Source organism: Petromyzon marinus, chromosome 31 (assembly GCF_048934315.1).
Source record: "Petromyzon marinus isolate PM22_M1 ecotype Great Lakes invasive population chromosome 31, UKy_Petmar_22M1.pri1.0, whole genome shotgun sequence".
Taxonomy (NCBI): domain Eukaryota; kingdom Metazoa; phylum Chordata; class Hyperoartia; order Petromyzontiformes; family Petromyzontidae; genus Petromyzon; species Petromyzon marinus.
The window spans coordinates 15194900-15219995 of record NC_133697.1 but is presented as its reverse complement, the minus strand read 5'-3'; the positions used below and the strand labels follow the sequence as shown (position 1 = coordinate 15219995).

The window sequence follows — 25096 nt, the reverse complement described above, 5'->3', positions numbered from 1 at the left end:
TTTCAGACAGCATACATTATAAAAAAATTTCGTCTCCCCCCTCCTCTTTTCAAAAAAAATAGATGGACTAGTCCTGGGCAAACTGCCAATCGCTGCGCGTGACGCCAACGTTTTTTTTATAAATAAATAAATGTGCCGTTTTAAAAATAAATTTATGCAAACCAACACACCTGATGATGACCGTTTGAGTTATGGTCGAAACGTCGTGAGAATTTTTTTATTGTTTTATATATATTTTGTTATTTTGTTGTTTCTCTTCAACGTGACTTTACCGAAAAAACTAAGAATATGAATTACTGCAGTCACGAAAGCTTTAAATCAAAATTTAAGGGTAGCATTGTTAAACTCATAATTCAAAAGAAATATTGTACATTTGCATGTAACACTGTAAAAAAATATATGTATAGTAAATGAAACGTTAAATAAAGTAACATTAATAGAGAAACTATTTTTTCACTTACCTTGAGTCCTGATGCTAGCTTCTATTCAGAAGGGGGGCAATGAGTCACCACAATTGCACACACACGGCACACGTGCACTCTGGGACACACACACGGTACACGTGCACTCTGGGACACACACACGGCACACGGCACACGTGCACTCTCGGACACACACGGCACACGTGCACTCTGGGACACACACGGCACGCGTGCACTCTGGGACACACACGGCACACGTGCACTCTGGGACACACACGGCACGCGTGCACTCTGGGACACACACACGGCACACGTGCACTCTGGGACACACACACGGCACACGTGCACTCTGGGACACACACACACGGCACACGTGCACTCTGGGACACACACGACAACGGTTCCCCATGTAACCTTAACAGGCTGTTGTGGCAAGTGCTGTTCACGAGCAGCGCCTATGAAGGCCGGCATGGCACACGAGGGGATGAGTGGCCAGCACCACGCCTGGCTGCTTTCGTATCCCCAGTGACAATGTTTACACACTGAACTAGGTACTCATTTGAGGCTGAGTCGACCTACGGGGGGAGGCCAAAGTCACATTCGGTCACAGTCCCTGTGATCACTGTTACGTTGCAATTACGGCTTTATTTTTTTTTGGTGATTTCGAAAAAAAAATTTGGTTTAGACATGTTTGTTTTGTTGTAGTACGGAGATAGACTGATGGCCTTAATCTAAGTTTTCTTGTGGTTGTTGTTATTTGACTTGCATCCCACTGGGATTTTTTTGCACACAGCGTTGGTGTACGGTGCTTTTTTCAGGAATATTTTGCTGTGTTTTTTTTTCATGGATTTTCTGTTTGCACAGTCACATTAAGATGTTTTTCTCGTTCGTGTTTTTGTTTTTTTGTTTTTTTGTTTGTTGTGGTTGCACCCGATTCAAGAGCCGAATGGCTCACAGGGCTATACGAAAAATAAATAAACTGAAACTGACAGGGTATTTATAGCCTCCAATACATTAATGCACTGCGGGCACCATTCCTTTCGCAGACATTTCATTAACCCCACATTCCCACCCACACGCTGCAGGGATGCCGCACTCTGCCTGCCCGTGTGTAAACAAGGAGGCGCCTTTGGCACCATCCCCAAGGCCGCCCTTACCCAATTCGCGCTCTGCGATTTTTGCGCCTTGCAGTGGCAGCAGGGCTGCCGCTGCCGCGTTGGACTTGCAAGTCAGCCACAGATCGCCGGTTCGATCTGCTGACGAGGCAGCTGGAGCAATGGGGGCCACGCGTTTCTTAAACCCGCCACTGCCCACCTATTAGCAGTACGCACGGGCGCGGCACAGAGAGTCGATTGGCGGTTCGCGTGAGGTGTGCTAAAGTGCTGGGTTACTCCCACGTAATCCGAGACGTCCGGGACCGCTTGGAATAGGTTACACGCCGGAGAGAAGTCGCTCTCTAGAGCGCCCTCCCGCCTCGGGTCTTCTGCCAGCAGCGGCACGAGCTCGCACTTGCGGGGCTGCACCTTTACCGTTGCCCTTGAGCGATGCCAGCGGCGAGGATCGAGCCGGGGTGGCCGCGTGTGTTCGACGCACTGCGTATTCATCCCGCAGCTGCACCCCCTCGGGTAAACACGGACGCGCCGCTACATTCGGCGCCTTCACCAGCAGCAGCAGCACCAGTCAGTGCCGCATTGTGTTTATCACGCAATTAAGCATTTGTAAGCCCACCGTGTGCTTACCGCAATACGCAACGCCGTTAGGAGCCGGCAGCAAATCATGCATTATGCATCGACTCCTTACTGCGCCGCCGCCGCCGCCGCCGCTGTTTCCACGCTCGCCCAAGCTTCCTCGTGCATTAGCGCGTCAGAGCCACGCGGTGATAGCTCTCGTCACACACCACACACACGTCACTATCGGGGCCATGGGTGCTGTTAGCGAGCCTCTATTAAGGTCATGTGCGGGGCTGTGGCCGCTACCACGCGCGACCGACCGCCTTTGTGTCCCCAGTGCGGGTGTTCACGATTAGTTTAACACGTAGGCTTAAGCGACCAATATCATCCATAATACACGTTTTTTTTTGGGTTAGATCGCGTAAAATTACATGTAAATTTACATAGATCGCGTACATGTGCGTGTACATTTACATTAATGTACTCGATCTAACCCAAAAACGTGTATTATGTGCACGCTGTAGGTGCATGCACATTGATGGGTGGCGCTGCGTCTCAAGACGCTGCTGCACGCGCCCTGCACAGCGGAGACTCGCGTCTTGCATTCGTGACAAGGGAAGACCGCGAGGAAGTCTCGGACACCACCGCTCGATGTTCTCCACGGCGGGGAATCGAACCCAGGGTCCTCTTCGTAGCGTGGTGGGGTAAACCACTGCGCCACGGAGTTCTCATTGCACGCAATTATTGCCGTTGAGAAAACCTCAAAGCGCCGGAGCAGTCGAGTTCTACTGTGAAAACGACGACGAACCACGGTGGCATTCTAAACGTGCATGACAAATAATCGTTGTGTTTGCTGTTCCCGGGGCTTTGTTAGTAAGCCCGAGGCAATTATATCCTTCTGCTCAATAATGAATCACAGCGTGAATGCATAAATGTGAAAGTCGGACACCACGTCTCCATCCATCAGAAACACCACAGAAAGTCGATGGGCACGTGCCTTGTTGATGATGGGTATGGTGGGCTCCCAATTACAGTCCTGATCGATAAGGAGGAGCGGCAGCAGCAGGCGACTATACACGCCTCAACATGACGAAGCTTTGCACGGGATGTGTTGCCAGAAATTGCGAACGAGAGTGGCTGCCAACTCTCCCCGAATTACTCTTCAATCCTCGAACTCCCGGGCAGACCAAGCCTCCCCAGCTCCCCCGCGGCGAGTCGCCTCGTTCCCCTGCGACACGGACGGATCTCTCCGCTCGTTTTCTCCCCTTCACAGAGTACACGCGCCAATTATCTCTGCTCAGTTCTGCGAGGTTTCGATTCGCTCAGCACAATGCGCGCGTGTGCACGGTGCTGATCAACAGTCGGAGCCGGCTGCTGTTTCCCCATCGTGTCATCTTCCCAGTCGAGCAAACCACGGCCGGCGAAGCAAGAAGCCGAGTGACTCATGCCAATTAACCAATCGATCTTCACACATCGCGCACTTCACATCGGCTGATTCTCGGGGACGTGACCATTCATCACGGAGCTGGCAAGCCGTGGGACGCCGTCCTGTGAGCCGTGTCGCTCGGCGCTGGAGAGAGCGTGCCAGACGGTACACATTGTGCCTGTGTGCTGCAGCGCTGTGGTGGCACGGAGGGCCCAAGTCCCCGTGTGCGTCAGCCGCGTCCATGCGAGGAGCACGAGACGTCGCGTCTGCTTGTGACGTGCCTTCAAGTGGGAGTCGTCTTTGCGTTTGATGCGCATGCGTTTGCGTGCAAACGAGCCTTCGACACTTCACGTGACCTCAAGGTGCACCTAGCCTGGCACAAGCGCCGTGGTCACGTCACCGCCACGCAGTGGCGAATGGCGGCCGCTGTTTGTTGTCCGCCTTGGCCGCATCAACAGTCGCGGGACTCAGTGGGCTCCACCAGTTCACGTGACTCGGTACTTAATCATCTACAGGCGCAGCGGTCTCTCACCACATGGAGGTGACAGACAGATGACCTTGTAATTGATTTGGTGAACACCCTCGATCAATCTTCCCCCAGGACATGAGCAAAGCTGGTCGCTTGTTGCTTTATCAGTGACGGTCATTGCCCTAATGATGCGTATATATTTGTGCTTTCACTCCGGCGGGAATTCGTCCCAAGAGCTATTATTATTATTATTTATTATTTTCGGATTGGACAATGCTCACCCTTTAAAGGACAAATGTGTTTTTTTTTTATCTAAGGATATCGATATGTCACGAGTCAAATACATTCTCGTGTATATGGGTTCTGTACGCGGAAGCGACAGTAAAGCATTGGGCCCTTCGTGTTTTAGTGATTCGTTTGTAAAAATGTACAATTAAAACACGTATCATGCTGTTTGCAGAAATGGTGATGAATGTTTAATGTTAAAGTTTAAAATACACATTCAACCATTTAAAAATGCAATGTTCAAAATTAAAAACACTTATTACAAAAGGTCCCTTCGGTTATGCATACATGCTTCAATCATAGTATATATATAAAAACTAACAAACACATATAAGAATAGAACCTCACTCCAGTGGTGACGGTAATATGATTGAACAGAAATATCCAGACACCTTTTTAATAATTTCAGAGGTAGCATTATGAGGGTTACTTTTAAAACAATCTCTACATATCAAAGTACGATGGTAAATATTGTGAGTGGATTTGTGTACCAGTGGCCATACTCAATGGTTCAAATCTCAAACGTCATTCACCCATCACTCCACCGGGGTAGTTAAAATGCATACCGCCTTGTGTAAAATCAATCCTGGTTGTGCCACACAAAGACAAGGCTACAGACCCAGGGAACAGCAAAGGTGAGCATGGAAACACCGTGTATTTCAATTAGATTACGTCAGATATTGATTTTAACGGAGAGAAACTATGTTATTTACGTTTAAGGTTGAGGAAAGTCAATTTTAAGTTCATAATATAACACTTTAAAAACTGTTGTTTCGCCTCAGCATTCACATCAAAAAAGTTCATCTGGATTGGATAAACACAGACAACATTTTAATTAAACAATGAGTAAAAAAAATCACTTTGACATCTGAACGATTATTTCCTGATTTAACATGCTATATATTTCCCGATGCACATTCACCCAATACGGCAAGGTGTGTCTGAAGCTCGAAACCAATCTGTAACTAAAATAATTTCTTCTGCCGAGTCGACGGGTTACAGAGATGAACCTGTTTATGAAATTAGACTTTCACCTTGAGGAAGACAAATGATTAGTTTGTTTTATAATATAGCACAGAGTTAGGAGCATTGAACCGGCACTACTGGGTTCCCGGGTTCAAACCCAGGCAGTGGCCTGTGCTCCAACTGGGTTCTCGAGTATTGGGAGTTAATGGTCTCAGCTCACTAATCACTGCACAAAACAAAAACCCTTTGCATTAAAATTTGGTTCTGTGGTGGCTAAATTCAAATATCGGTTTGACTGCCATGTCACCAACATCATTGTCACATGCAGCAGAGCATGTGTCAACGAGTCCCCTTTTGCTGTGTAGACCACCGGTCACTTGCTCTGTGAGATCCACTTCTGTGGAGGCTTAAGTCCCCATGACAACACTGCAGGAATAAAACTGGGTGAAAATGGCAACGTTACGATTTTGTTTTTATAAAACACAGACATACCGGTAAAGTGGTACGTTAGTCTGAATCGTGCATCGTTCAGGATACCGGCATGAATTTAAAACTGCACCGACAAGGACGTAAAACAGCGAGTGATATCCCCTTGGCAACAGGGGCAGCAGAACGTAATCAGCCAACAGTTGTGATCGAAACTGCTAAGTCATCTGCAAACCTGCGAACACAAACAATAATAACAGACACACCTTTAAACAAATTGTACATACTGTGCACCTAAAATAAGCAAAGGGAGAAGATGTCAGTGAGTGAATGTGTTAATAATAATAAAAATTAACAGGTCTGGCTAAATTGGGACAACTTTATTCAGGGAACATATTTTACGATGTCCAAGTCGACAAAACATGTTTTATTAAACGGATAAATATAACATAAATGGCCGAAATATACAATATTAAAAGCCTTCCTAGTATACAGTGAGGGAAAAAAGTATTTGATCCCCTGCTGATTTTGTACGTTTGCCCACTGACAAAGAAATGATCAGTCTATAATTTTAATGGTATGTTTATTTGAACAGTGAGAGACAGAATAACAACAAAAATCCAGAAAAACGCATGTCAAAAATGTTATAAATTGATTTGCATTTTAATGAGGGAAATAAGTATTTGACCCCCTCTCAATCAGAAAGATTTCTGGCTCCCAGGTGTCCTTTATACAGGTAACGAGCTGAGATTAGGAGCACACTCTTAAAGGGAGTGCTCCTAATCTCAGCTTGTTACCTGTATAAAAGGCACCTGTTCACAGAAGCAATCAATCAATAAGATTCCAAACTCTCCACCATGGCCAAGACCAAAGAGCTCTCCAATGATGTCAGGAACAAGTTGTAGACCTACACAAGGCTGGAATGGGCTACAAGACCATTGCCAAGCAGCTTGGTGAGAAGGTGACAACAGTTGGTGCGATTATTCGCAAATTGAAGAAACACAAAAGAACTGTCAATCTCCCTCGGCCTGGGGCTCCATGCAAGATCTCACCTCGTGGAGTTGCAATGATCATGAGAACGGTGAGGAATCAGCCCAGAACTACACGGGAGGATCTTGTCAATGATCTCAATGCAGCTGGGACCATAGTCACCAATAAAACAATTGGTAACACACTACGCCGTGAAGGACTGAAATCCTGCAGCGCCCGCAAGGTTCCCCTGCTCAAGAAAGCACATATACATGCCCGTCTGAAGTTTGCCAATGAACATCTGAATGATTCAGAGGACAACTGGGTGAAAGTGTTGTGGTCAGATGAGACCAAAATGGAGCTCTTTGACATCAACTCAACTCGCCGTGTTTGGAGGAGGAATGCTGCCTATGACCCCAAGAACACCATCCCCACCGTTAAACATGGAGGTGGAAACATTATGCTTTGGGGGTGTTTTTCTGCTAAGGGGACAGGACAACTTCACCGCATCAAAGGGACGATGGACGGGGCCATGTACCGTCAAATCTTTGGTGAGAACCTCCTTCCCTCAGCCAGGGCATTGAAAATGGGTCGTGGATGGGTATTCCAGCATGACAATGACCCAAAACACACGGCCAAGGCAACAAAGGAGTAGCTCAAGAAGAAGCACATTAAGGTCCTGAAGTGGCCTAGCCAGTCTCCAGACCTTAATCCCATAGAAAATCTGTGGAGGGAGCTGAAGGTTCGAGTTGCCAAACGTCAGCCTCGAAACCTTAATGACTTGGAGAAGATCTGCAAAGAGGAGTGGGACAAAATCCCTCCTGAGATGTGTGCAAACCTGGTGGCCAACTACAAGAAACGTCTCACCTCTGTGATTGCCAACAAGGGTTTTGCCACCAAGTACTAAGTCATGTTTTGCAGAGGGGTCAAATACTTATTTCCCTCATTAAAATGCAAATCAATTTATAACATTTTTGACATGCGTTTTTCTGGATTTTTTTGTTGTTATTCTGTCTTCTTTGGTTCTATTGGGTAAAGTCACGTAGGTGAAAATAAAATAACAAAAAATCACGACGTTTCGGCCACAACACAAGCGGCCTTCATCAGGTGAAGGGACAAGACTGTCTGGAGGACAGCGCTGGAGTGGAAGAAGCCACGCTTAGATCATGACCTTTAAGCTGTGTGAGAAGAAAAAGACCACGCGCCTTGACAAAGGAATTCGCATATAATTTAGCATTGAAATGGCTCATTGAAATAGCTAAGTTAAAGTATACACATCCGCAGAGGTACCCCTTGACAAAGGAATTAGCATCGAATTTAGCATTGAAATAGCTGAGTGATTAGCTTGTAACTGGTCACAGAAATAGCTATGTTAAAGTTAGAGCATATACATTCACCGAGGCACCGAGTACTCATCAAACAGGATAATTTAGCGAAACACAACCACGCTCAGACATCGGACCTGTGTGCGAGCAAACAAGGTGTTCTGACAAAGAAATTAGCATAAAAATTAGCATTTGATTGGCGGATTTTAGGAAAGAGGTGGTGTACGTGCCGGTGGACTTGCAGTTTGGCGCGGGCGGGGGGGGGGGAAAGGAGGGAGGGGGAGTTTACCTATTGATGGTGTGAAAAGGGGGAATTTATAAGAGCTGCGAAAGTTTGGGGTACCACTACTTGAAAAATATACTGTAGCAGTGAAATTAGTTTAATGTTTAGTTCGATTTAGAACATCTTTCCAATGGTTGATTAATTTGAAACCATCCTCTCTGTTGAAATTGTGTCTGTGTTTGTAGATCTGAATTGCTTCATGAACAAATCTCTGATAAAAGCCCGTGGGTTTGCAAAGAACCTTGGTATCGGAGAAAATTATATCGTGATCCCCCACAGCGTTGTAACAGTGATCAGCCACGGCAGAAGAATTCGTTTTGCCGTGTTTCAAATCTGATTTGTGCTCGCGAATTCGGTCAGAGACATGTCGCTTTGTCTCACCGATGTAGCAATCACCGCAGGTACAACACAATTTGTAAACCCCGGGGTACTGTAAATCAGGAATGGCATCCTTCACGGATGGGATCAGATCACGAATTTTGTGTACTGTATTGAACCGGACCTGGATCTTGTGTTTGTTTAGAATTTTGGAAATCTTTTTAGTAACGCCTGCTATATATGGAAGTGTGATGGTTTTGACCGGAGTATCAAGTGGTTGTTTCTGTATGGAGGGAGAGACAGCTTGGCGGATGGTACGGTCAGAGTAACCATTCCTTTTGAGGGCCAGGTGTACATGTTTTAATTCACTGGTCAGGTGGGGCTGGTGCGAAATGCAATGAGCCCTATGGTATAATCACTCAGCTATTTCAATGCAAAATTCGATGCTAATTCCTTTGTCAAGGGGTACCTCTGCGTATGTGTATACTTTAACTTATCTATTTCAATGAGCCATTTCAATGCTACATTATATGCTAATTCCTTTGTCAAGGCACTTGGCCTTTTTCTTCTCACACAGCTTAAAGGTCGTGATCTAAGCGTGGCTTCTTCCACTCCAGCGCTAATTCCTTTGTCAAGGGGTACCTCTGCGGATGTGTATACTTTAACTTAGCTATTTCAATGAGCCATTTCAATGCTAAATTATATGCTAATTCCTTTGTCAAGCAGCGCTAATTCCTTTGTCAAGGGGTACCTCTGCGGATGTGTATACTTTAACTTGGCTATTTCAATGAGCCATTTCAATGCTAAATTATATGCTAATTCCTTTGTCAAGGCGCGTGGTCTTTTTCTTCTCACACAGCTTAAAGGTCGTGATCTAAGCGTGGCTTCTTCCACTCCAGCGCTGTCCTCCAGACAGTCTCGTCCTTTCACCTGATGAAGGCCGCTTGTGTTGTGGCCGAAACGTCGTGATTTTTTGTTATTTTATTTTCACCTACGTGACTTTACCCAATAGAACCAAAGAGTATGGATCCTAGCAGTCACGAAAGCTTTAAATCTAGAATTGTTATTCCGTCTCTCACTGTTCAAATAAACCTACCATTAAAATTATAGACTGATCATTTCTTCGTCAGTGGAAAAACGTACAAAATCAGCAGGGGATCAAATACTTTTTTCCCTCACTGTAGGCCCAGGTTTAAAACATTCTTCACCCCAGTTAATCGTTGATGTTTGAAAATAATGAATATCAAAATTAAATCAGATAGCTGCCTCGTAATCCACAAAAGATGCTCAAACAGAACGATTCAACCTCCGATTCCAACACCGGTCATCGGTGTCACACTCCAGCGCGCTAACCACTGTGCCACTGCTCCCCCTTGTAAACGGGCAAAAGCGCAATCCTGCAACAGCTCGCTCACACCACTGCTGTCAGAAGGGCCTCCACTAAGGGTGCTCTGGAGGCTGTTTGGTTTAATTGTCCACGCTGGCCACACGTGTTTGGAAGAGGTAAGAGTACCCACACCCTGTACCCCACCACACGTGACATACCAATCAACTGTGTGCCGATGGGTGGATAGACGTGGAGGTGCGTTTTATGAAACTTGCGCAAATATTATAACTGCCGCGCCAGGAGAGGGAATCGAACCAGCGCCCTCTGGAGAGTGCCGTGTGCCAACCATCACACGCTAGGGCAGCTCGCCGCTTTAAACGGGTACGGAAGGGTGACGTTTGAACGTGGGTCACGGCATCTCTCTGGCGCTCCTTGCACAGCGGTACGTGTTGTGCTAACGTGATCTGCAGAACACCGCGTTTCATGAAGAAGAGACACAATTAGCACCACCATGTGTGCTGGAACAAAAAAATATATTTTACTCCTCAGTATCTCGTGTGTTATAATTTCAAAGTACGTAACTTTATGTTTCAGTCCTTGATTTGCGATGCTAATCGTCACTACCGCTGGGTAGATTTTCTCGGACTGACGATTCGTCACTAAGACGATAATATTTCCGAGGCCGTACAAATGATTTGTACAATTTCTTGTTTTTCACTTGATCACTGCCACATTGTTTCACGACAAAAATCAATCACGCAACTTTGTGCGTTGATTGTGACTGCAGGCCTACATTACACGATGCGTTCCCTTACCGCTTCCGACAACATTCACATCGCCGGAGCAACTCTTACCGACGCTGCCATCAAATCTTCCCTGGTCTCTTGTAGCAAGCGATCGGTTTTGGCACCGCACGCGGTTATAAATAAAAACGTAAATTTATTTTCATTATTGTTTTTAAAACACTTGCAGCTTTGAGTGTGGGAAGAAGTCCATGCTGGAGCAAGTAATCGAGGGCCAAACTGATCAAGCAGCCCGGTTTACAGTACGGGGCCACGCCAATCCACGACTGCATGAAGGCCACCCTTCACCATGTCAATCGTGGAGATTTGTTTGACCATACTTCACCAGCGAGGGGGGCGGCCTACGAGCGGTTCGGACGTCGCTCGCTGCCGATGTTGGCCATGGCGGGGAATCAAACTCACGTCGCCGGGCTCACCATGGTACAGAGCGCTCACCACGGTACAGAGTGCTCACCACGGTACAGAGTGCTCACCACGGTACAGAGCGCTCACCACGGTACAGCGTGCTCGCCACGGTACAGCGTGCTCACCACGGTACAGAGCGCTCACCACGGTACAGAGCGCTCACCACGGTACAGAGCGCTCACCACGGTACAGAGCGCTCACCACGGTACAGAGTGCTCGCCACGGTACAGAGCGCTCACCACGGTACAGCGTGCTCGCCACGGTACAGCGTGCTCACCACGGTACAGAGCGCTCACCACGGTACAGAGCGCCTGTCACAGTACAGCGCGCTTGCCACTGCAGCACTGCACCCTAGTTTGCAGGTAGTGAATCACAACACGTGGCCTAGCTGGAGTTGCACAGAAGGGTAATACGATCACGTGTCTAGTCTTCGGTCCCATGATCACCACTCACCAGCGATGATCTCTGTTCCCCAGCGGCATGCACGACACGTACGATAGGACTTCCGCTAGCGTGCGACGCGTTACTCGCCTGCCATGGTCACGTCGCCTTGCTGCTGAGGGCCGAGAATGGAGCCAGCAGCTCCTGACTCAGCCACTCCGCTTGCCGGCGTAGCTCGCGCACGGACAAAACGCCTGGACCACGGGCGGCGCTGTCCCAGGGCGGCTCGCGTTCCTCCGGCTCCGCGGGGAGAACCGTGGGGCACGGCCCGGTCCCCTCGAGCGCCTCCCAGGCGCGGGCCAGCAGCAGCAGGTTGAGACGGAGGATGTGGAGTGCCGTGTAGGGCCGGTTCTGTTGCACCGCGGCGAACACCTCGGCCGGGCCACCGCCTACAACAGGGCGTGGCAACCAAATTACAAGAGCCGCAATGCATGTAAACATGAGACGGTCCTTCGTAAATAACGTCAAGAAGCAGTCCTTAAAGAGCCGCAAGTTGCTGACCACTCGCTTAGAATAACAAAGGTAAAGGCTGCCCGTGTAGCCTTAACAAACTTTCGGGACAAGTGCTGTCAGCGAACACCGATCAAGGCATGCAGGGGACACGAGGAGATGGGTGGCTGCCTTTTGTTTACACGCCGTACCAGGTACTCAGTTTAAAGGCTGAGTCAAACTAGGGGAGGCCCAGGACCGTTTCAAACGTTGGCCACTGTTATGTTGGGTTCATAGCGCAGTGCACTAACCACAATAATAAGCACAGCGTACACCCACACTGCAAATATATTTTCTCTCAAAGCTATACACAGTTATTTTAACAAGCACATTCATTCAATCTAATTATATTTACTCATGTAATATATAATTAGTCTCAATACTTGTTTTAGGATGTTCTTGCAATGTGTGGCCATTTCCTTTCATGAATATTGTTCAATGTGGCAGGCAATTTTCTCTAATCTTAATAATGGTGATTCTTTTGAAATGTAAGTATTAAAATGTGCATACTATGTACATTTAAACTAACATAATGGGGGGGGGAGGGGAATGTGACCATTTAATACTGGGCATCACATTACATTAGTCATACCCGAACGTGCTCAACCACCAAGGGAAGCCGAAGGGATGCGGTGAGAGACGCGGCTACAACATCACACACTCTCCACCGCTGTGGGATATTTGCAGGCAATACAAATTTGGGAACCGAAATCTACGCACACACACACACACACTGGTCTACTCTTGCAACGCAGAAGTGCCAAGGGGATACGGCTTTGGCAAGGTGCGGTGGTGATGGTATCAACAGCTGTGGCCATGATGACGTCTTTATCTTGCAGGTTACTCTATCTAGATTGAAAACTCGTTTCTTTACAACTGTTTGTTGTTGTTGTGTTTAGTTTGTTGTCCTTCCCCGCACCTCAAATTAGCACCGTTGGCTACGTACGGTGTGAAAGAAATTCAACATACATAAAATGAAGTCTTTGTTGTGCAGATGGCTCACTTTGGTAATCTCACAAAATGAATTAGGTAGCTGAAGACAGTGTCATCCCCTGACTAGCAAACTGACTTGGCGACCAAGTGTTAGCCTCTACTCCTGCTGACTTATCGATGAGGGAAGATGTGGAACATGGACTAAAGTCGCTTCATACGTGAGGCCATGATGGCACGAAGCAATTCAATGTGCTTATACCATCTCTATTCTCTGTTGGCTGTCATGAGCCGCTGAGGGGTTATACATTTATACCAAACTGGGAGAGAGTTTCGATTTAAAGCTTTCGTGACTGCAAGGATTAATCTTCTTTGGTTCTTTCGGTAAAGTCACGTAGAAAGAACCAAAGAAGATGGGAGAGAGTTATTGGCAAGAGTAAGGAAATGTCTTACTCATGGATAATATGGCCAGCGATCACATTCGTCATTGGTTCAAAGTAATGTAATGCCATTAAAGTTCGCAATGTTATTTACGTGTGAAAAGGTTCACTTAACTGCACTCGTAAAATGTGTGTTCTGACCGATGGGCCGATGGCATACATCACGACCACATGCCATATTAGCGCAGAATGACCGAGAGGCAGGCTCTTGCCAAAAAATGCAATAGAACCATGATGCTGAAGGGGTGTTTGTCTGCGCAGTCCGGAAAGTAGACTGTTTAACGTTTCAGTACAGGGTATGCTTGCCTGTCACACGTACGGGTCTTCCTTGGGCGTCCACATTCCCGAACGCAAGCAAAATTACTCAAGAGAGAATCCATCAGATCATTTGATGCGTATTGCGTCTTACCAAGCCAGGACCACTAGTTAAAAATAATACCGAATAAAAGAAAAACATTCACCGCGACAGAAATGCTCTCCTGCTAATAAACATGTTGATTATACTGTTAAAAATGTCAAGCAAAGTCATTGGGTTTACAAAGCTCGCTAGAAGGGACGATGGGAGATGATCAAGAGTAATGTTACGGAGCGACAGCCAAAGGAGGAACGTGTTCGGGGTAAGTTCACACAGGAGATGGAGCTTTGAAATCCGCTCGTTGTGCCGGTGTTAGTTGGATTATTCTGTGTGCCCCGGCGCTAGCTGGATTATTCTGTGTGCCCCGGCGTTAGTTGGATTATTCTGCGTGTGCCCCGGCGCTAGTTGGATTATTCTGTGTGTGCAGGCGCTAGTTGGATTATTCTGTGTGTGCAGGCGCTAGTTGGATTATTCTGTGTGTCGGCGCTAGTTGGATTATTCTGTGTGCCCCGGCGCTAGTTGGATTATTCTGTGTGTGCAGGCGCTAGTTGGATTATTCTGTGTGTCCCAGCGCTAGTTGGATTATTCTGTGTGTCGGCGCTAGTTGGATTATTCTGTGTGCCCCGGCGTTAGTTGGATTATTCTGCGTGTGCCCCGGCGCTAGTTGGATTATTCTGTGTGTGCAGGCGCTAGTTGGATTATTCTGTGTGTGCAGGCGCTAGTTGGATTATTCTGTGTGTGCCCCGGTGTTAGTTGGATTATTCTGTGTGTCGGCGTTAGTTGGATTATTCTGTGTGTGCAGGCGCTAGTTGGATTATTCTGTGTGCAGGCGCTAGTTGGATTATTCTGTGTGTGCCCCGGTGCTAGTTGGATTATTCTGTGTGTCGGCGTTAGTTGGATTATTCTGTGTGTGCAGGCGTTAGTTGGATTATTCTGTGTGTGCAGGCGCTAGTTGGATTATTCTGTGTGCAGGCGCTAGTTGGATTATTCTGTGTGCAGGCGCTAGTTGGATTATTCTGTGTGTGCCCCGGCGTTAGTTGGATTATTCTGTGTGTGCCCCGGTGTTAGTTGGATTATTCTGTGTGTGCCCCAGCACTAGTTGGATTATTCTGTGTGTGCAGGCGCTAGTTGGATTATTCTGTGTGCCCTGGCGTTAGTTGGATTATTCTGTGTGTGCCGACGTTAGTTGGATTATTCTGTGTGTGCAGGCGCTAGTTGGATTATTCTGTGTGTGCCGACGTTAGTTGGATTATTCTGTGTGTGCCCCGGCGCTAGTTGGATTATTCTGTGTGCCCCGGCGCTAGTTGGATTATTCTGTGTGTGCCCCGGTGTTAGTTGGATTATTCTGTGTGTGTCCCGGTGTTAGTTGGATTATTCTGTGTGCCCCGGCGCTAGTTGGATTATTCTGTGTGTGCAGGCGCTAGTTGGATTATTCTGTGTGCCCCGGCGCTAGTTGGATTATTCTGTGTGCCCCGGTGTTAGTTGGATTATTCTGTGTGTGCCGGTGTTAGTTGGATTATTCTGTGTGCCCCGGCGCTAGCTGGATTATTCTGTGTGCCCCGGCGTTAGTTGGATTATTCTGTGTGTGTCCCGGTGTTAGTTGGATTATTCTGTGTGTGCAGGCGTTAGTTGGATTATTCTGTGTGTGTCCCGGCGCTAGTTGGATTATTCTGTGTGTGCCCCGGCGTTAGTTGGATTATTCTGTGTGCCCCGGTGTTAGTTGGATTATTCTGTGTGTGCCGGTGTTAGTTGGATTATTCTTTGTGCCCCGGCGCTAGTTGGATTATTCTGTGTGTGCAGGCGCTAGTTGGATTATTCTGTGTGTGTCCCGGCGCTAGCTGGATTATTCTGTGTGTGCAGGCACTAGTTGGATTATTCTGTGTGTGCAGGCGTTAGTTGGATTATTCTGTGTGTTCCCTGGCACTAGTTGGATTATTCTGTGTGTGTCCCGGCGCTAGTTGGATTATTCTGTGTGCCCCGGTGCTAGTTGGATTATTCTGTGTGTCGGCGTTAGTTGGATTATTCTGTGTGTGCCGGCGTTAGTTGGATTATTCTGTGTGTGCCCCGGCGCTAGCTGGATTATTCTGTGTGCCCCGGTGTTAGTTGGATTATTCTGTGTGCCCCGGCGCTAGTTGGATTATTCTGTGTGTGCCCCGGTGTTAGTTGGATTATTCTGTGTGTGTCCCGGTGTTAGTTGGATTATTCTGTGTGTGCAGGCGCTAGTTGGATTATTCTGTGTGCCCCGGCGCTAGCTGGATTATTCTGTGTGCCCCGGCGCTAGTTGGATTATTCTGTGTGTGTAGGCGCTAGTTGGATTATTCTGTGTGCCCCGGTGCTAGTTGGATTATTCTGTGTGTGCAGGCGTTAGTTGGATTATTCTGTGTGCCCCGGTGCTAGTTGGATTATTCTGTGTGTCGGCGTTAGTTGGATTATTCTGTGTGTGCCGGCGTTAGTTGGATTATTCTGTGTGTGCCCCGGCGCTAGCTGGATTATTCTGTGTGCCCCGGCGCTAGTTGGATTATTCTGTGTGTGCCCCGGTGTTAGTTGGATTATTCTGTGTGTGTCCCGGTGTTAGTTGGATTATTCTGTGTGTGCCCCGGTGTTAGTTGGATTATTCTGTGTGTGCCGGTGTTAGTTGGATTATTCTGTGTGTGCCCCGGTGTTAGTTGGATTATTCTGTGTGCCCCGGCGCTAGTTGGATTATTCTGTGTGCCCCGGCGCTAGTTGGATTATTCTGTGTGTCCCAGCGCTAGTTGGATTATTTTGTGTGTGCAGGCGCTAGTTGGATTATTCTGTGTGTCCCAGCGCTAGTTGGATTATTCTGTGTGCCCCGGTGTTAGTTGGATTATTCTGTGTGTGCCGGTGTTAGTTGGATTATTCTGTGTGCCCCGGCGCTAGTTGGATTATTCTGTGTGCCCCGGCGCTAGTTGGATTATTCTGTGTGTCCCAGCGCTAGTTGGATTATTTTGTGTGTGCAGGCGCTAGTTGGATTATTCTGTGTGTCCCAGCGCTAGTTGGATTATTCTGTGTGTCCCAGCGCTAGTTGGATTATTCTGTATGTGCCCCGGTGTTAGTTGGATTATTCTGTGTGCCCCGGCGCTAGTTGGATTATTCTGTGTGTCCCAGCGCTAGTTGGATTATTTTGTGTGTGCAGGCGCTAGTTGGATTATTCTGTGTGTCCCAGCGCTAGTTGGATTATTCTGTGTGTCCCAGCGCTAGTTGGATTATTCTGTATGTGCCCCGGTGTTAGTTGGATTATTCTGTGTGCCCCGGTGTTAGTTGGATTATTCTGTGTGTGCCCGCGCTAGTTGGATTATTCTGTGTGTGCCCCGGTGTTAGTTGGATTATTCTGTGCGTGCCCGCGCTAGTTGGATTATTCTGTCGCAGGATCGCGAGGGATGGTGACGGCTTGAGGGGGCCTTCGTCCAGGAGTGGATTGATCATGGCCGGCGATGATGAGTGAATATGGGCCGATGCGCCGCTAAAAAAACAACCCCCATGAAACTAAAAACGCGCCGTTCGACTTCCCTCACAAAGGGAGGGGGTTACAAAATCTCCTGGAGACACTCACACTGGCTGTGAAACTGGCGGCAGTGCTGCAGGAGACTCCCGGTGGAGGCGATTCCACCGAGTAGCCAGGCGCCGAGCAGGCTGCGGCCCTCGGGGTGGGTGGCCCAGGAGGCCACGGCCTGCTCCAGCAAGGGGGCGGCCAGGCGAGCGAGCGCCAGCGGCTCTCCGTATGCGCCCCCCTCCTCCTGCTCAAACAGGTTCAGCGGCCTGCACGCCACGTGGGAGGAGGAAAGCATTACAAGTCTAAACTATTTAAACTAAACTATTTTTTTTATTTACCGGGTAAGGCTCACTGAGCTGTACAGCTATTTTTCAGAAGCCACCTGGCCACAAATGATAGGCCAACGAAGTGGCTTATCATGTGGAAATGTAAGGCAACCAAATAGTCTAAACGCGTGTGTTTCAATGTGGAGGGGAAAACCGGAGGAACCGCAGAAAAATCCATGCGGCCACGGGAAGAACATGCAAACTCAAAATACACAGGTGTCGGGATCTAACCCACGACCTCCTGCATACCACGACGAGGTATTTCACATCTTGCCACCGTGCTTCATGGTTTCTCACATGCGCACACCTTTAGATCCGTAACATTTAACCCAAAGTAAAAAAAAGGAAAGGTAAAGGTACAGCCCCCGCAACAGCTCGCGTCACGCGAGAAGTTACAACCAGCGTCGTCGGGCAAGCCACAGAAATGGGCTTTAAGCATGTTTTCCCGTTCAGTGTTCAGTGGTGTATTCCTTCACCGGATGGTATCCTGTAAGCACGTGCCATTCTTCCGTTTTAGTCGCATTTTTTATTCTGTCAACTTTCTCTTTTCAAATATGTAAGCCGAAGCATATATCCATTGTTATCATAATCAAAAGCACCTTACAAAGCACCTGTGTCCAGGGAACGTAAATATGCATTCCAATTGTAAAACTTAGGTTAAGCATTGGTACTGTGAACGTGACTTTAATTCATCGTTGACTGTCATTGATTCTCTGGGCAGCTCAAGGGTGCAAACTTTGATCCATAAAGGGAGCCGCACGTAGTCCGCACGCTGGCGCTTTGATGTCGGAAACCTCAAACAGCGTCCCAGCTGCTGACCTTAGGGTACAAGCAGACCGAGATCCGGGACATTATTCATAAGATATCTACAGGGGTAACTGCATTATAAAGTCCAATGCAATATTCCATGAATAACTTAAACATGAGAAATCTTGATTGCGTGGGGCAACGCTTCATTGATGAGAAAACTGCGCCATGAACCCAGCAACGAAGGTTAAACGTCAGATCAGAGTTCACATCAGTGGGGAGCGATATCTAAACCCGTCCTGGGCCTACCCCACTTCACCGTTCTTTGCAACTCCACCTTCGCCATGTCGTGTGATTAACTACCTGCAACCTGGGGAGCAGTGCTGCGGTGGTTAGCGCTGTACCCCGAACCCGGCGACGCGAGTTTGATTCCCAGCCATGGCTAAGGACGGCGGCGAGCGACGTCTGAAGCGGACCTAGGCCGCCCCCCCTTGCTAACGCGCACTGACCAGCGTGGTGAAGTACGGCCAAACAATCCCCAAGATCCACTCTGTGGCTTGACAAAGGGCTGTACACATACACAGAAACGAATTCAGCTTGTGCGCAGCTCACGCTGCCAATGTAACCGTGCAGCGCAGCGGAAACGAGACGGCACCCACCCCGGCGGCACGGCGCTAAGCGTTCGCGCGACTCACTTCGACGAAACCGCCGCGTGGACGTGCAAGGCGGCGCCGACGTCGGGCAGCGCCAGGAAGCCGTGGAGGGCGACCAGCGACTCCCAGCACCTGCGGCGGGCCAGACGGCCGAGGAAAGCCGCGGCGAGGCGCGTCGCTACGCCGCCGTGCACCGACTCGGAGGGCGGCGCGCCCCGGGGCCCCCTCGCGGCGGCGGCGTCTTCCTCCTCCTCCTGCTCCCCCTCCCGCCTCTCCTGCTGCCGCAGCGGCGACGGCGTCGCCTCCTCCTCCAGCTCGAGCTCCGAGAAGCAGGAGGCAAAGCAAGCCGCGTCCAGCCGAGCGGCCTCCTCCTCGTCGCACAGCAGAAGGACGGCGGCCCGCGCAAGCCTGGCCGGGGAACGCACGCACGAGAGCACGCGATCGTTCCGTACACGGCTAGTGACTGGAAGATTGTTGTTATTTCAATTCATGTATTAAAAAAACTACCGCCACTTTTAATGTTAATTATGCAAAGGAACAGAACTGACATGTCCCTGGTGTCAACAGCAGAGGGCAGTGCAGCAGTGCATCATGAACTCAAGTCAGCAAGTGTTGGATAAGAGTTACAGCAAAATTCAACCACGGAGAGTGTCCATCAATCTTGTAGATGAAGCCCAATGCACGGACAGCCGTCCAAACACTCACGCAACGAGAACGCACAGGGAACTGTAAGATCAGAACGTATAATTGGGTGTCCTTCATAAATATGGACACGTGTGCATTACGAGTCTCGAGATGTACCGACTGAGTCACCCCGGCGGCGGGGGAGGGAACGGACTGCTGCAGAGATGGAGCCATAAAATCGGCTCCTGCGCAGGTGCTGGGTTCATTGTTACATTGCAGGACAGTGAGAGGTGGTGACGACCCGGAAAGGTCTTCATCCAGCAGTGCATAGATCACGGCCGATGATATGCGTTGACTTTGTGACAATGAGGAGCGTGAAGGAATGTGTACATCTCACGGGATATTCATAGAGGGGTTTCGTACGTCGCACCTGAATTGTCAGAATCTTAATTTTTATTGAGACTCGTGGAGGGGAAATCCGATGAGCTATGAATCTCTGTTTCACTGATGTCAAGCAGGGGCGGCGAATTGTAATGATCGCAAGCAGCCCATGGGTTCACACGTTAAAAGTTGAATGCCTTTTGCCATTTAAAACATTCTACTATGCTAAGCTCCCACTGTCAGATTTCCGAATGGCATAAACTTAAGCAAATGTACGATCCAAGAGTGCTGATTTTGCCTTGCGCCACGCAGAGACAGCTGCCACTGGAGTATCCCCTTGGTCAAACCGCAGCAGGGCATGGAATGGTTAAGGTGAAACGTGATGCAAGGCACTTTGAGTTTTTAAGCAGGCACCATTATACATGTACATCTGTAGCCTTGCGGTGCAGAGCACCTCTTCAGGCCTCCGAGCGAAGGAGGAAGCGGGTCTCCTGATGTTTTGCTATGGGAGTGAGTCGACAGATCTCATGAGCCAGATGGAAGCCCAACACCCTGGGCTAGGGATTCTTGGTGGTGGGGGGACTGGGTAATCAGCGTCGCTGAAGCTTCCGCGGGAGTCGTTGTTCAGCCGGCACACGTTTCTCCAATGTATCGAAAAGAGGGTGGGGCGAGGGCAGGAGCCCCTACCGCTTCAGACACGAGTTCGCATTGTGCACTGTAGGGCATCATCAGTTAGCCGAGATCAATCGTGGGATCCGAACGGCTGCCTAGTCCCGCTGCGGAAACGTGGTGGGCGCAAAATATTTGACAAGTGCTTGTGCACACGCGCACGCACGCACGCACGAGTCTGAAGTACATTGATAAACATGTGGAATTTCTCCACGATGGGGTAATGCTCTCTGACAAGTCCTTCCCCACAACACGTCGCTGGCTTCTTAAGAGTCGGGCTCTGCAGGTGGGGCGATCCACAGGGGACGCGGAGTGCGGGACACACGTGAAACAATGCAGAACACCTCCTCCACGTGACAGCTCGAGCACGAGCCTCCCAGCTGGGATTGTGAGCGAGCAACGAGCGAGCAGCGTGCCTGCTCACGACTAAAACAGCCTCCTCGGCGTATGTCCGGTTGTGGTAGTCGCGTTTTGAGAGGGGGGGTGGCGGGCGGGGGAAGGAATCTACATCGCTACGTTATGCAAGCCAAAGAGGAACGGGTGTCTCGTAAATTTAGCGGCCAGGGCATGAAAAATCAGAAGGAGTGTGCATACTCTTAAATCAACTATGTAGGTAAATATGTTCATAAAATAAATCTAAAAGTACAACTCACGATAGCTTTTTTTCTGTCTTTCACGTGTGCGGAAAGTGCTGCGATGTTTGAGTGGAAATGAAGTGGAACGATTTTTTGAAGCCCACTCAATAGCCCTATTTAGTTTGGTGCGTTTCAAGCGTTGTTATTTGAGTCAAGTTTAAGGTAAGGATTAATTACTCAACGATGATAGTGATACAGCACTCGGTCAATCCACTGCTGGTACAAGGCCTCGTGGGGGTTATTTGAGCATACTTCACCGTGCCGGTTAGTGCAGCCTGGTGAAGTTTGGCAGAGCCAGGAATGGCTCAGATACCGCTCGCCACTCGGGTCGCTAGGTTCATCGCGATAACAACAAATGCCCTTTCGAACGTATTAATAAAAACTCGAGTATATTTGTACAGAACTCAATTTCTTCCGTATGAATTACATCATCGCCGACGCAAACAAAACAGATGCATTACCTTTAATTAGCACGATTGGCTACGTACAGTGCAAAAGAAGTTGAATGCACATACATACATGTAACCTACCTAAAGAAGTTGAATGCACATACATACATGTAACCTACGACTGTTGGTTTAATATAGGCTCAGTAGTCGATGTTAAAACGAGTCGGCGACATGCAAACGTATGGAGAAGTATTTCCACGTAACTTGCTAACTCACATTACATGGCCGCCAACATTCGTCAGTCACAGCCACCACTCTTGATTTCGCCCTCTGCACACCGGTCCCAATCGTCGAGTCCACGAGAACGAACGGAACGGATGGGGATTGTTGGAGGATTATTCACGGTGGAAGGAGGGTGGGGTGGGCGAATTGGAAATAGAATCCATTTTGAAAATGGTGGCGGCGCGGCTGCCCTGGTTGACGCCGCAGTGGCCGTATCTACCTCCGGGGTTTTCGCTCCGAACGTAGAATTGTGCGTTTAGATAATTTGGATTATTTGGCTGCTATACATTTCCACATGATAAGCCACTTCTCATTGAGCTGTCATTTGTGGCTAGGTAGCTTCTGAAAAATAAGCTGATAGCTCAGTGGGCTTTACCTGGTAACATAAAAAAAATTAGTTTAGTTTAATTTTGTTGTGGTCTGCTCACCTTTCCTAAACTTTGCATTCCTATCGTGTTTTTCTTTGTTGAAACTTTCTGACCCGTTCCTACTGGACATGTGTGAAAAAGAGCTTAGTAGCTCATCGGATAACTCCTACAATATAAATAAAGATTCTGATTCTTACTGCGTGCCGTCTGCACCGCCGCGGACGGTGAAGACCTCGTGATGTCATTCTAAAAAAGTGTTTGCCACGACGCTGCCATTTCAGTGCCGGTGTCATGGTCCCATTTGAAATTTTACTTTTAAATGACTGAAGTTTGAAGACGAAAAAAAAACCACGGCAACACCCCAGGGCTCTCCTGAGAAAGTTCCCCGATAAACAAACGTTAGCTATCCATAACGCATACTTTGGAAGTACAGCTCTAATCCAGACATGTCACCTGATAAGCTGTAGCTTGTAAGATTGAGTATGTACATTTTTGTAAAAGAGCAAATAAAGTAATTAAAACTGCATATGTGAAAGAGAAGTTCAAATGCACGCACTTCTGAACTTACGCCCAAAGCGACACGGAACAAGAAGTATCGCAGTCCTCCTCAAAGCAACATCGAGACATACAGAGGAGTGAATTAACAACGCACAGCAATTTCCATTACAAAGAGCAGGCGCATCTTGCAGGTAAAGGTTAACACGAGATTCGAGTAAAGGTTGCTCCGAGGGTAAACACTGCAATTACACGTGTCAAGCAGCATTCGGTGCAATACACACACACACGTGCGCGCACTCTCATCACGCGTGTCTCTCCAAGCGCACCGCCACACTCAGTCTAATTCTAGCTCCCAGTGGAACAAATGAAAAGGTAAAGTTGCAAGCCCTGCACATTTCCTGCTCACGCCACTGCTGGCTGAAGGCTTTCTGCGAGAGGGAACCCCTCTAAATGGTATTTGGTCTACTCTTCCACACTGGCCCGACATCTTGGCAGTACCCACACTCGACTCCACCACACGTGAACATCAGAAACCTCTGGACTGTGAAGTCCAAGGTGCTGATCATTTCCAACACATAAATTGAACAAAACAATGAAAATAATCACCTTTGTCAAAAACACTGCCTTATTATGTAAAATTACAGCGATTAAAATGTCTTATCTTACAAATACATTGTGTCCCAAATACGTTTTTTTGTTATGTATAACAAACAAATATAACCAATTATCTGGTGAGCCTCAAGGGATAAAACACGCAATTAAGAGAAATGCAAAATCAACAACAATACAGGTGATCTCCATTTTACGACAATCCACGTTTACGATGTTAATATAAGGCCACCGCGGATCGATTTAAGATGCATTTCATCCGACACGACTCCGGACACATTTGAACAGAGTCGGTCTGGTTTCCCATGCGACTTGGCGTGGAGCTTTTGTTTCATGGTGCCGCGGTGGCGAGATGTTAACTCCCTCGCCTGGTATGCAGGAGGTCGTGGGTTCGATCCTGACCCTCACGTCTGTATATTTGGAGTCCTCTGGTTTTTCTCTCCAAATTTAGAATCAATGTGTTTCGAGTATTTGGCTGCTATCAATTTCCACAATTGTGATAAGCGACAACTTTGAGCAACCATTTGTGACCAGGTCGCTTCTGAAATAGAGCCATATAGCTCAGTGGGCCTTACCTGGTAAAATAAAACTAGTTTAGTTTATCAATAGTTTTTAGTTTGGGTTTTGTGCAGTGGGTTACCTGACTGCGATGGGGAGTGCCCTCCCCCGCATGCGCAGGCCGAACGTGACGGCCACCCGCCCCGCCAGGCGCAGGCTGCTCGCCGCTGCCAAGCGCAGGACGTCCGGGGAAGAGTCGGAGGCGTTGGTCTCCAGCGTCAGACTCCACCGCTCGATCAGCGGGAGGGCACGCTCGTCTGCAGCCCTGTTCACGGCGCGACGTGCAAAACACCCAGAAAAAAAAAACAAACAAACCAATATTGGTTTGTGTGGCAGATGCACCCCAAACTCTTGTCCAGTGCCGATCAAGTTATACAAATCTGGTCACACCAATACCAATACGCGCCATTCGCCACTAAGTGACGGTGACATCACCACGGCGCATGTGCCAGGCGAGGTGCACTTTGAGGCCACGTGAAGTGTCGATGGCTTGTTAACAGGAGGTCTCGGGACAGACCCAGGTGCCATGGGTTGGCTGACCGGTAGATGCACCAGCTACACACACAAACACACATATTCCTGTACTCCTAACTTTTGCTTCAAGACCGAGAGAGAAAAGGTTGCGTATTATAATCTGGCGAATCCCCTCCATCTCCGAGTGGTTGTGCCACACGGCTCTCCGCTGTCTCTCAGGTCGTGCCGCATGAGGCTTGGCGCGATGTCCGGCATTTGACATGGAGGGAAACGTTGGACGTCAACGTCCAACAACCCCAGGAAACACTTCGGAGAGGAAAAATATTCTCGATGCTCATTGATCAGGTTTGACTCTGTAAGCCACAAGTTGCTGAAAAAGAAATGAGTTCGCGCAAGGTATTCTTGCGTGATCAAAATTAGGTTTTGGATCGGAAGAATTCGACCCACAGAGCGATCAAAACTGGAGCTTTTTAACTCGTTAAACACCGCAAAGGGGTCTGTAAAAGCGAGACATTGTTGGCAACTGTTGGGAATTATTGAATGATAGCTCCATGCAATACTTCCAAATGTAAACTGTTATTCAACCAAAAGTATTGGTCCAGTCTTATTAGTATATCCATCAA

At 48.2% G+C, this 25096-nt stretch overlaps 1 protein-coding gene and 1 long non-coding RNA gene across 4 annotated transcripts in view; one reads left to right on the top strand and one right to left on the bottom strand.

The window, feature by feature from the left end:
- The first annotated feature begins 1024 nt into the window (after nucleotides 1-1024).
- On the top strand, nucleotides 1025-4440 carry LOC142929586 (uncharacterized). The gene is made up of 2 exons (XR_012945744.1): nucleotides 1025-2047; nucleotides 2617-4440. It is a non-coding gene; the product is annotated as an uncharacterized LOC142929586 (long non-coding RNA).
- The window catches only part of LOC116947902 (uncharacterized), a 136815-nt gene continuing 116159 nt past the window's right edge, over nucleotides 4441-25096 (bottom strand). For all 3 annotated transcript variants that reach the window (XM_076071151.1, XM_076071153.1, XM_076071152.1), the window contains exons 30-34: nucleotides 24082-24264; nucleotides 19029-19394; nucleotides 17321-17526; nucleotides 11626-11924; nucleotides 4441-5899 (exon numbers count right to left, since the gene is read on the bottom strand). In XM_076071151.1, the coding sequence (XP_075927266.1) occupies nucleotides 11635-11924; nucleotides 17321-17526; nucleotides 19029-19394; nucleotides 24082-24264 (1045 nt within the window). In that variant the 3' untranslated portion in view covers nucleotides 4441-5899; nucleotides 11626-11634. The remainder of the gene's footprint in view (nucleotides 5900-11625; nucleotides 11925-17320; nucleotides 17527-19028; nucleotides 19395-24081; nucleotides 24265-25096) is intronic.